At 49.5% G+C, this 12,955-nt stretch overlaps 1 protein-coding gene across 6 annotated transcripts in view; it reads right to left on the bottom strand.

The window, feature by feature from the left end:
• ITSN1 (intersectin 1) overlaps positions 1–12,955 on the bottom strand; it is a 237,667-nt gene that overhangs the window by 32,083 nt on the left and 192,629 nt on the right. For 5 of the 6 annotated variants that reach the window (XM_045284834.1, XM_004696955.4, XM_045284836.1 and 2 more), the window contains 3 exons: positions 9,285–9,406; positions 8,393–8,499; positions 31–214 (listed from right to left, as the gene is read on the bottom strand). In XM_045284834.1, coding sequence (XP_045140769.1) covers positions 31–214; positions 8,393–8,499; positions 9,285–9,406 — 413 coding nt within the window. The remainder of the gene's footprint in view (positions 1–30; positions 215–8,392; positions 8,500–9,284; positions 9,407–12,955) is intronic. The other variant, XM_045284837.1, reaches the window with a different exon arrangement.

The following is a 12,955-nucleotide window of genomic DNA, read 5'->3' as shown; positions in this document are numbered from 1 at the left end:
AGATGCCCAGGTACAGCTCCACCTCCTTACTTTGACAAATTCCTTGAAGTCCGGGGCCTCGTCCGTCTTCTGCTGGATCAGGGCTGCCCCGTTGAGCTGACAGCTGCAGAAGCGGATATATGGCTGCATGTGGGGCAGCTGGGCGGTCAGGATGTCCCCGATCATCTTCACGGGCATTTTCTCCCCAGACATCTTCTTGCGAACCCTCAGCGCTCTGCACCGGGGAAACAGAAGTCGGCCCTCTGCCCTCTCTGCCTCCACACAGCAGGGCACACTTTCTAGGTTGCCCAGAAATGGAATGAGAGGGAGGGCAAACCCGAGGGCCCGCCAGGGTCTATGTGGAAGACAAGGGAGGGGAAAGGAAACAAGTCTCCGGCTAGAGAAAGGTAGCTGGGGCAATTTTCTTAGACAGGTGGGCTGTGTGCTGGCTCTTGGAATAGACGTTACTTCTAAACAAACCTTGCCAATCAAGTCCACACACACACACACACACACACACACACACACAACCAGTTTATTTTACCTTATGGAGAACTATGGAATGCTTTCTCGAATAACTCCGATTTCCTGTGTCAGTGATTCCCTTTACAGATTCTGTGGTGGAAATCTCAAGCTTTCTGGGACAACTGCCACCCACAGAATGTAGCTGTTTCCAGGGATCAAGCAGGGTCATTTCCAGACACGAGGGAAGCCCTCGTATCGGTGATGGTTCCGTTACGTGTCCATGCAGCTAGGTCATGATTCTCAGTGACTTGGCATATAGTATGCAACCACCCTCCCTTCTGGGCCCGGCTGTGAGCAGCCAGTCTGTTAAAAGGGGCATTCCCTTGGGGGTGTGGCCTGCCTGCAGTGTGCATGGATGGAAAGCCTCTGGCATCTTGCATCTGGCTGACTCTTCTCCTCTCACCTTCCATTCTCGAGTCATGAGCCAGAAGCCTGCTCTCTGACCTGCAGATTTGGGGGGATTTGCCAGCTCCCACAGCCCCACGAGCCTGCAGCACACCATCTGTCCTTCCAATTTGGAGTTTGTGAGTCTCCACAACTACTTGAGTCAGGAAAAGTTGATGCCTGACCCATGGTTTTGAGACTTGCTAGCCTGCTTCACTATGCATGCCATTTCCTTGAAAGGCATCTCAATATATTTACATGTTGTGGCAGTTACGTCATCTCCTGTCAACTAGCGAAGGGGTGGAATCTAGCCTGTCAATCAGGTTGCAGCTTAATGACCTCATATGGAGGCAGGAAGGAGATAAATAGCTCACTGGAGGCCAGATACACTCACTCCCTGTGAGACATTCCGGTTGACATGCCACATGGAGCTACACTGATAAAGCCAAAGTCCTGGAGCTGGAGGAGCCACATGGAGACTCACACCAGCGCTAAATGCTTTCACCACCACTGGATCCACAAAGCTTTCTACCCCCTGGCCTGTGCTATTCCTGTATTTGGCGTCAATGCATGGCTGCATGAGTCTAAAGAGGAATTTATGGACTAGTATCGACATATGGGTAATATCGGACTTATGGGCTTGATCTGGACTGGGCTGTGTTCTTAATGTACAATTGCTTTTTGATATAAATTTCTCTCTTACACATGTGATTGTCCCTGGATTTGTTTCTCTAGTCAACCCAGACTAACTCACATGTACATTTTACTGGTTTTAAGAGCCCAACTTAAGACACTGTGTGTACACAATAGTGTCTAAGGATAAACTAAAGCCAAGGATAAATGATTAGTTGAGCTATGTCCTTTACTATCCATCTGAAGTAAACTGAATTAAGAGGACTCTTGGGAGTTCTAAAAAGAGAAGTCTATTATACATACAGGAGCCCTGGTAGCGTAGTGAATTATGCAAGGAAAGGGCTACTGACTACAAGGCCAGCAGTTTGAACCCACCAGCCACTCGGTGGGAGCGAAATGAGGCTTTTGGTTCTCGTAAAGATTTACAGCCTTGGAAGTCCACAGAGGCAGTTCTGTCCTGTCGCGCAGTCACCATGACTGAGCTAGAATCGACTTGATGGCAGCGAGTTTGCTTGTATTCTTGAGCTACTGTCAGTTATGATGACGAGCTAGTGAAACAAGTTGTCTGTATTCTGGAAGTCGAGAAAAGTCAATGGTGAGTCTGGGACATATTTATCTGGGGTTTATCTGCAGTTCAAATATGTGGGTCATGACAACAAGGACTTTGCACCCCACATTCCAAGCTCTGATATGTCCATTTTTAACACCACCACCTGGAAGGAGGGCAGCTCCTTGCACTACAGCAAGGACCGCAGTGTAAATTGAATTAGAATGTGTATGAAATGCTTAATGTACAGTTATGGCCTGCTCTGTAAACCTTTGCCGAACTTCCAAGGAAAAGCTTGAAATGACAACGTACTGTGAGGGTGGAACCCCAGCACCGGAGGACTGGAGTGCGTCCTTCCTAGCCTCGTGACCACAAAACGCACTTCAGAAACGTCTCTAGGGCAGATGGAACAGGACATAACTTCAACAGAAGGCTGGGAAGGGGAGCGCTGGAAGTGCCGTGCTTACGGATTGGGCTGCTCATAGAAAGGTCCGCAGTTCAAAACCAGCAACCGCCCCGCAGGAGAAAGATGGGCTTTCTACTCGCATCAAGAGTTGCAGTCCTGGAGACTCACGGGCCAGTTCTCGCCTGTCCCATGGGGTCCATATGCGTTTGCACCGACTCACTGTCCGTGTGTGTGTTCTGAGACTGGAGCATGCCACCGTGCCTCCCTTTGGTTGGGTGGCGTCGTGTGGAAGACATCCTGGGAGTAGCCGTTCCCTCTGAGTCAAGCCTTGACCCCACATGTGTCAGAGGAGAAAGGGGCTCCATGGGGTTCTCATGGCTGATTTTTGTTGTTGTTGTTGTTGTTGTTTTAAAGTAGATTGTCAGGTCTCTTTTTATGCAGAGCCGCTGGGTGGACTCATACTGCTGACCTTTGGCTTAGTAGTCAAGCAAGTTAACTGCTCTCTCCACCCAGGGGCTTGGGGAGGGCAGTCTAGTCTGTGATGTTAGCATTAGGCCTTTCATTTTTCAGAGTTCTTGCCCCCCCACATTTTTGGAGGAAGGAAACTCCCTCGGAGTGGGCAAGCCACTGCGGCTGGACATGGTGAGGGGCAGTAAAGAGTGTGGAGCAGGCAGGGATGCCACCTCAAGCGGCTGTCCTTGAGAGGAGAGGTGCCCGTCAGGAAGAGGGGGTTTGGTCTGCAGGGAACGATGAAATCGGGAAGTGGCAGTGCACTGGCCACACTCACATTGGAGGGCTGTGTGTGCGCGTGTGTGTGACTATCCCCAATACTCAAGGTCTCGAGCAGGCCCTCTTGTCTTGAGAACATAAACCAGTTCCTAAGGCCTGCACCTGCCATCTCCATTGCTGAACCAGGAGGCAGGCCTGGACTCTACAACGGGATCCGAGCCCCCGGGTGGTGCAGGTAGCTGCTGACCAAAAGGCTGGAGGCTGGAGTCCACCGAAAGTACCGGAAAAGAAAAGCCTGGTGATCTAGTTCCGAAAACGCCATCGTTGAAACCCCCGCGGGGCACAGTTCTGCTCTGACACATACACAGGATCGCCGTGAGACAGCGTTGACTGCTGGCAATCGGCTGTGGCATGTGCCTCTTTCTGGAATGTTCTACTGAACTGCAGGCCAGGCAAGACTCTGGAGCACGGGGCATGAGATCAGGGTTTGAACAGAACTGCCAGCACGCCCAGGGTTCACGTGACTCGCTTATTATAACCATGGTCCTGAGAATCCCCTGCCCTTAGACCTCCTAGAAAGTTCTAAAAAGCCAATAATCCGAGAATGAACGTTCAAAGAGCACTCAGTGTTGGCTGAATGAGTGAGCGGTCACAGCACTATGAGGTCTGCAGACCCAGGGGACAGTTACCATAGAACTCATTACTGCTTTAAACATGCTTTACACATCTGAGCCATTTGCTGGCCCCACTGGCTGTTGAGGAAACGAAGGCCCGTAGAAATTGAGGGACCTTAGCAAAGTCATGCAGCTAAGGAATGGCAGGGGCAGGTCTTGAACCCTGGCGGTCCTACAGGGTCACTCTGAGTCGGAATCAACAGTAGGGCAGTGAGTTGGATTTGCGGTTTTAAATCCAAGGGTCTGAAGGTTATCTGCCCAAGGCCACACGTTAGAAAGTACTAGAACCTGGACTAACGCTTGGGATGCCTGACTCCGAGTGCCCTGCTCTTTCCATCAGGAGCACGGCTTGGTAGAACCAGGGCGCTAGGCATTAACCACAGAGTGGCCCAGGGCACTGCCTCCGCCACTGTGCAACTTCAGGCAAGTCACTCGGCCTCTCCGAGCTGAATCATGTGGTGCCGACAGGGCTCATAAAGGGGTTTCTCGTCCCTGCTCAGGAGGAGGAAGGAAGATTGACTATGAGAGAATGAGCTGTAAGAGGAGCTGAGGTGGGCCCTCCTTTATAGGGGCCCTCAGGCTAGTCCTAAAAGGGGTGGGAGGCCCAGTCCTACAAGTAGGCGTGAGGCACTTCAGAGCCCCAAACACAATTCCCACCCACCAAAGACAGTCCCCCGGGGGATTTTGACTGTAGATGTGTTTTCAACAAATTAGTACTTCTAATATTTTAAGTTCTGTAAGATTAGGGCAACTTACTGTTCTTTCCCTAGGGAGCAGGGCAGCTCCTCCCAGGCCAGGGGGTGGGGGTGGGGGGTTTAGCTCCCACTACCCAGGTGACTGGGTCCACGCCAAGCACGGACTTTGTACCAGACACTCATTTAAAGCTTGGTCCCGTAACAAGCCTGTGTGTTGTTGTAATTGTTAGATGCCACCAAGTCAGTTTCGACCCAAGGCAACAGAAAGAGACGACGGCCGGTCCTGAGCCATCCTCACAACGGACCCTAGGTGTGCGCCCACTCACTGTTGCAGCCACTGTGGCAATCCATCTCCTGCTGGCCTTCTTCCTCCGTGCTGCCCCTCGGCGTTACCGAACGTGAAGTCCTTCTCCCGGGACTGGTCTCTCCTGACAACTGTCCAAAGTGTGTAAGACGAAGCCGAGCCTACGTGATAGGCACTATTCTCATGCCCAATGGGCAGAGCAGGGCACACAGGCCCAGGGGAGAAAAGTCACACAGCCAGTAGACCACTTTAAGAGGGGCGTTCGAGAGCCGGATGCCTCGACACTTTTCATAGCACCCTCCTGGAAGATGGTCACAGAACTGCTCTCTCTAGGGCAGGGGTTCTCAACCTTCCTCATGCTGCAACCCTCTCAGACAGTTCCTCATGTGGTGGTGACCCCACCCCCAACCATATCATTATTGTCATTGCTACTTCATAACTGTCATTTTGCTACCGTTATGAATCAGGCGACCCCTGTGAAAGGGCCGTTTGACCCTCAAAGGGGTCGTGACCCACAGGTTGAGAACCACTGGTGTAGACCCTCAGCTGGGCTCCTCTTAAAGATTGGTAGTCCAGGGCCAACAATGCCAATAAAGATACCAGGAGGATAAGGGGAAGGTGGGAGCAGAGAGGGGGAATTGATCACAAGGATCAACATATAACCCCCTCCCAGGGGGGTGAACAACAGACAAGTAGGTGAAAGGCGACAGAGGACAATGTAAGATTTGAAAAAAACAACCTACAACTCATCAAGGGTTCATGAGAGAGGGTGGGCGGGGGAGGGAGGGGGAAATGAGGATCTGATATCAAGGACTCAAGTAGAAAGAAAATGCTTTGAAAACGATGTGCTTGACACATGGATGAATGTGTGGATTGTGATGGGAGGTATGAGAGCCCCCAATAAAAGTATTTAATAATAATAATAAAAGATTTGTAGTGGCCCTACGGGACAGGGGAGAACTGCGCCTGTGGGTCGCCAAAGCTGTAAACATTTACAGCTGTAGAAAGTCTCATCTTCCCCTTGGGGGGCATGGTGGCTTCAAACTGTGGACCTTGCAGTCAGCAGCCCAGTTTATAACCCATTACACCAGCAGGGCTCTTTTTGTATTCTACAGTACAACGTGCATCTATGTCTTGTAGAGAGTCCTGTATCTATGTCCTGTAGAGAGTGTGCTAGCAAGTGATACTATAATGAAGGTCTAGTGGATATTCTCAAATGTGTACATGAGAATATATACACTCTATACACACACACACACAAATACAGTGTTTGGACATATATATCAGGGGCTTTAAAAGTTCACGGAAAATGGAATTTTAAAATAATGGAATTTTTACATGAACTTTCTGAAGCCCCTTCTATGTACACACCAAAAAAACCAAACTTCTTGCCTCGCAGCAACCCTGACAAAACAGGGTTTCCCAGGCTGAACTATGCAGAGGTAGACAGCCTCATCTTTCCCTTGTAGAGCAGCTTAGTGGTTCAAACTGCCAACCTTTTGGTTAGCATCTGAGTCCTGAACCACTGCACCACCAGGGTGCTCTCAACACACACACACACACACACACACACACACACACACACACACACACACAGTGTAATCCCCAAGTCTTTCTCTTGAAACAGTTAGGAAGAGTTTGTATCTAATGTCAATTGGACAGATGTTTGCTTAGCATATGGTTAGCATACCTTTCTACTGGACCCCTGATAGCGCTGATGGTTAAGAGTCTCTCTGCTAACCACAAGGTCTGCCAGCCACCAGGAGACCCTGTCTGCTCCCTGAAGGCTTACAGCCTCTACAGAAACCCTACACAGGCTCACTGCGAGTCAGAAGTGACGCACTGGTAGCAGGTGTCTGTCTGTGAATGTGATTATTTTTCTTTGGAGGGGGTTCCTTACTATGCATAAACAACATTAAGGAAACACTTTCAGATACACTAAAACATCTTTAAGATAATAAAACATTAGTAGGAATAATAATAATAGTAATATTTTGATGGATTTTGAAAGTAACACCCATTTGTTATTACAAACCATTTTATGTGCCTTGAATTACATGTACATAAGCCAGGCCTTAGTAACTTGGGGACATCTTGTACATAAGAGTACATACCTATATATATGTGCATATGTGTGTGTTTGTATTTACAAGGGGGTGCCCCCCCAAATCGGAATCCCCCCTAAACTATGAATTTAATTTTTTTTACAAAACAACAGTATCACTTTCAAAGTACTCTCCATTACACTTAACACATTTTGGGAGTGAAGAGGTGAGGACTGTCTTCCACTGGCTTGATTGATGTTTGCTTTTGGGGTCATAAGAATGGCACCATGTCTTGTCACCAGTAATGATCTTGGACAAAAAACTCTAGGACACTTCAGAGTTGTTCTTTCAAAGTACGGCATGTTTCCACTCAATGTTCATTTTCTTGATCAGCCAGAACCCCAGGCACAAATTTTGCAGCGGCTCTTCTGATTTGCAAATCTTTTGTTAATATTTGGTGAACTGAGTAACGTCCCCATCTCTTCAATGGTCCGACGTCAGTCTTCGAGCACAAGCACACGAATTTTGTCGCCATTTTCATCCCTTGGAGAAGTTGATGAACGTCCAGAATGAGGTTTGTCATTGGTTGACATGTCACCTTTTTTGAAATGAGAAAACTACGCCTACACTTCAGTTTTCCCCATAGCCCTGTCCTTGTAAGCTGTGTTCAACTTCACAACAGTTTCTGCCATGTTTTTCCCAAGCAGGAAACAAAATTTCACAGCCACATGCTGTTCTTTAAATAGGCCATCATAAAAAAACAGGTTTGAGCAAAACTGCTTTTACCAAAAAAATTCACTGTGACCAGAGAGAACCTTCCCTGGAGATGCCACTGGATGCACTAACTCAGTGAATTTCTCTATGCTCACCAGTGGATCTTTTTCCCAGCTTTTTGGGGGTACCCCCTCGTGTGAATTTGAAGGGTCCACTGTGATAACCCAAGGCCCTCATTTTTCAGATGGGGAAAGTGAGGCTCAGGAGGCCCAGGAGTGAACGGCAGGCTTGAGAACCAAACCCAGTTCTCCGTGCCTGACCCAGTGCCTGACCCTGCAGCTGTCAACATGAACCAACACGGAAATAAAAGTGCCCCGAGCCTGATCCCCGGGGAGCTATCCTGTAATAACTGCAGCTGACTCTGGGCGTTAAGGTCCCACCGCTGTTTTCCATTTCCTGGGGCCAACGCCCACTCTGGAGAAAGTGGTGTGCACAGAGCCAGGCCAGGCCCAGCTGTGGGCACCCCAGAACCACACCGGGAGCAGGCACCTGCACAGCCAGCATTTGGGGCCTGTTTCAGAAGAGCATCCGGGCGGTAAAGGGCGATGGCACTACTGAACAGACAGCAGCGAAAGATGCGGAAAGACACACAGGGAGCATGCGCAGGCGTAGGGAGGGGCGGCACAAGGACCACACAAGGATGCTAATGTGTAAGCGGAGGCAAAGCTTGGCTGGTAATTAGAGGAGAGAGGCTTACTTCAGTAGTTTGATATTACACATAATCAGCTCCTTCCAGTTAACAAAAATCATAGCAACCTCTTTTTCTGTCAGCAGCTCAGATTCCATCAGGGGTTTCTGAAAGATCTACAGACGCAGAAAACGAAGCAGTTCAGAAAGCAAACAGTTAGCTTAAACTCAAACGCGCGTGCACACCTCGATCGGTTCGGAGCAATGGGAGAGACCACGGCATCCCGACATTGCTGGGGGGATCTTACAAGCTGCCAGCTCCCTCCCTGTTCCTGCAAGAACTCTGACAAAGCTGGCCCCTCCTCTTCCTCGGTGGGACCCTAAGAGGTCTGCAAATGGTTTTACAAGGAGGCCAGTGGAGTTCTTGGAGAGCAGGGATGCCCAGCCCTGCCTCTGCCTGTCCTGTGGAGGGTGGCTGAGACCCCTCAACAGCTACCTGAGAGGACCGGCTGGATAAGGCATCCCCCAGGTTAGGAGTCATGGGGCCCCTGGGATGCAATAGGCCATGATTCTCAGCATCGTTCTAGATGTTTCCCTAGGAGTGTGGTCCTGGGAACGTGAGACTTCAGTGGGATGACTGCCATTTTCAGGCTGTGTAGCACTTTTCCGACTAGAACCTGGGTTCCCAGTGCCCCATCCCACACGTTTCTCATGACACCCCTCGGAGGCTCTCACCCATTGACCCGAATGACCCTGGCCTCTCTGGGGGGCTCCTTCCGAGTTGACCCAGGAGGAGAGCTGACCCCATCTTCTCCTGTGTAAAATTCTTCCATGTAATTTAGCATCCGGATGCTTCCCCGCACCAGGGAGTTTCTCCGACTCGGAATAAGACATGGGACTCCATTGCAAATGACCCCCACCGCCCGTCAGTGCACCCCAGTGTCCCCCACAGCTGCCTTTACCTCTGTGACCAGCTGCAGGTCGTTGACGTAGTTCTCCTCCGTGACGATGAGTTCGTGGATGTATCCTTGTCGCTTTCTTTCCGTGGGGGCCAATATATCCAAGAGATGTAGGTCTGAACACCCTGGAAAAAGTAACCATCGGGGACAATGTAATCCAAGTTGGGGGCGGGGGCTCCTACAGATTCACACTGACCACCCCCCAGGTCTCGTGGCTTCGGGCCCTGTGGCCTCTCTCCAGCTGGATGGTCCGCGCCTGCACCACCACAAGCAGGAAAGCGATGTCCAAAGAGAAGACTTACTAACAATGGCCCCCGTTTCCTGAGAACTCCTCCCAGGCCAGCCAGGACGCCCAATGAATGCTCACATGGATGCATGCGACAGTCGTGCCCGTTTTACAGGCAAGCAAACTGAGACCTCAAGGCTCACCCAAGTTCTCTCAGGGAGGCAGTGCTGAAGCCAAGTTGAACCCAGCGAGTCTGAATACAGAGACCGGGTTCCAGCCCACTCTTATTGGTCATCCAGAGCTTGATTTTCTTTTTTGAATCACGTATTGGCTTCTGTTAAGCTGCTGATGGGGGATTCCTGATCGCGCAGAGGTTAGGAGTTCAGCTGCCACCCAAACAGCCGGTGGTTCAAACAGACCAGCTGAGCGACAAGATATAGCGGGTCGGCTTCTGTAAAGAGTCTTATGAGACAATTCTCCTTTGTCCTATCCGGTCACTGTGAGTTGGAATGTGTTTGGTTTGAGGGTGTCACTGTTGGAAATCTGCACAACAGATTTGCAGGGGTCTCCACACGACTGCCCCAGCACTCAGGGCTGCATCGGGATAGGTCCATGTGGCTTCTCCTTGGGGATGTCTTGTAGGAAGTCAATCTTGCAAGCTGAAGCAGTGCGACCATCACAAAACAAGAGACCCGAGAACTAGAAAGGCAAGGCTTCACCACCCATTTATCCCTCCGCCTTTCAAGTAGCCCCACATGTGATTATGGGCCAGGCTGGCACAATTAACTAACTCAATCCACCCCTTGCCAACCTGGCACCTGTATATAATTCTTAACTTCACAATTGGAATTAACACCTATACCTTAACCCTATAATCCTGTGAATTTTTTTCCCCTACCTGTGAAAGTTTGTAAGCCAACTACTTCATGCCTTTATCTCCCCCAAATTTGGGTATCCAGTTTATATACTGCCCACTTATATCAACCCAGTTCTCTGAGAAGACAGTCATGTTTTTTGACACGAAGTCTTCATTCCAGTTGGAACCTTGTGAAGTCTGCATCCATAAGCAAAGTCAAATCCGGACAGGCCATCCATAAAGTCAGCAACAATATGCACCAGTTCACAGGCTCAAAAGTCTCCAGCTGGTCGGGTTCTGGTCATCAACTCAATGTGGGCTGCCTCACTCAGCTTCCACAGGGTGCCCATTGGTCGCCTTTCCTTAGGCCATGGGCTCTCACCAACTCAAGCCTAGCCCCTCAGGCTAGGTCATGAACCTTAGACCAGTCAACCCGCTCTCGTCTTCTCCTTTTTCCCCTGTAAACCAAGTCCACAGGTGTCAGTGGCCAAACTCAACCTGTCTCTTTATTGCTGCATTTCTCCAACTTCCACTCAACAAGTAGATCAAGGTGGTCACCTACCAAGCATTTCAGCCTGCTCACAGGCTCCCTTTAACATTCAGACCCAGAGAGGAGTTTTCTTCATGGTTCCAGATTTTTTCCAGCTACTGACAAAGACTACTGGTTCCTTAGTATTCCAAAGCACTGGGTGGGACATATATTTTCAAAGTTTTACAGATATGGCCTAAACCCATTTAAAGATCAAATTTTAATGACTGAAGCAAGTGGACTTACAAACTTTCTATTTTCCTACTTCCCATATTTTCCCCAGAAAAGCAACCAAATAAATAATGTGACTTTATCTGACCTCTGGCTAGACAAAGAAGGAAAACTTCCAGGAGGGAGAGGTCAAACAAACATCTACTCTGTATCTTATGATTTGTTTCTCCAGTACCCCACTCCCAAGGTACCAAATCTGCACAACAGACAAAGCTCAGAGGCCTTCACGACATTCTGCAAGTTGTTCCTTCTTGCGGTGTTCCTCCCCTAGTAGCACAAACTCACAGCCTCGCTGACCTGAGTGTTTGCTGTCAAGCCGATTGCCACACAGGGAGTTCTTCCATGGAGCGCCATGCTCCCTGCAGATGTTCTTCACGATTGCTAACCAAAACGACTGTCTGCTTTTAAGAAGACTTCAGGGGATACATTTTTGATTTAAGGTTTAAATATTATCTCAGGGCAATGGTTTGGGGGATCCAGAGACTCTGGATTCCATGAGAATGTACTGAGGTTGATTTTTATAGAATGAGATGGCTGGGCTGTGGTTCCTGGTGGGCATGGGGACCAGGCAGATGGAGAAAGCTCTCCTGGCCAAAGCCCACTGCCCCATCCCCATGAATAAGAAACTCAAGAGTAGGGGTAGACAGGGAACATTCTCCACCTTTAGGCTGCCTGGCATAGAACCAGATCCTTGGCTACAGGTACTGGATCCTTGGCCACCCCAGGCACATTGACCTGAGATGTTACCGGCATGGGAGGTGCTGCTCGTCCATTGCATTGCTTGCTTCTCTTGTTCTTTGCTCTTTCGTTTATTTTGAATGCTCTTCTGGGCTGTGGGCAGAGGCTCCCCAGGCACACTGAGGGTGAATGAGGGTGGAGGCTCTGGGAGCACCCCACACAGAGGCCTGTACAGCTCTTTCAAGCTAATAGTCTCCCCACTTCTTCTCATCTGGGCTTTGGTGTAATCACAGAAGCCAGATTGGTACATAGATTCATTGCCCTGATGTCAGCACAGGTTAGTTCCATATATTTGCTTTTCTCACCCCTACTTCTCCCAATCTGGGAGAAGTAGGGCACTTCAGAGAGCACAGTGTGAAAATCCCTGCTGTGGCCAGCTGGTCTCAAATGGTGTCTCTGAGCCAACAGCATCAGCATCACCTGGGAGGTTGTGAGAAATGCAAATTCTCAGGCTCCTGCCAAATAGGTTATCAAGAGTTGAAGCCACTGAGTGTGTAGTTTAACAAGCTCTCCCAATGATTTATAAGCACACTAACATTGAAAGGAACCCTGGGTGATGTAGTGGGCTATGAGTTGGGCTACTAACCATGAGATCAGCAGTTCGAAACCACCAAATGCTCCGAAGGAGAAAGATGAGGCTTTCTATTCCTGTAAACAGTCTTGGGTGGCCCACAGTGGCAGTTCTACCCTGCCCTACGAGGGCTTCTATGAGTACGAATAGACACTGACAGTGAGTAAGAGGATGTTGGAGAAGGGGACAGTAGTATAAGCGGCTCAGTAGTACTGCCTTCCTGAGTTAGATTCCCAGTCAATGCACCTCACATGAAATCACACGTTGTCTGTTGGTGGAGGCTTTCATGTTCCTGTGCTGCTGGACAGGTTTCAGAGGAACTTCCAGCTAAGACAGACTAGGAAGAAAGGTCTGGCAATCCTCTCCCAAAAAAACCGCCAGAGAAAATCACATGGATCACAAAGTCTGATCTGCAGCTGTTCTTGGGGATGGCACAGGGTGGGCAGCATCTCATTCTGTCGTGTCTGGAGTCACCGACAGTTGGGGTAGGGACGGAGGACTTGATCGCAGCTCACAACAGCAG

The sequence above is a fragment of the Echinops telfairi genome, unplaced genomic scaffold, assembly GCF_000313985.2.
Source record: "Echinops telfairi isolate 266 unplaced genomic scaffold, ASM31398v2 ScPeMD7_7469;HRSCAF=8507_0, whole genome shotgun sequence".
Lineage (NCBI taxonomy): Eukaryota > Metazoa > Chordata > Mammalia > Afrosoricida > Tenrecidae > Echinops > Echinops telfairi.
Note: the sequence above shows the minus strand (reverse complement) of the source record. Positions and strands in the feature narration are given on the sequence as shown.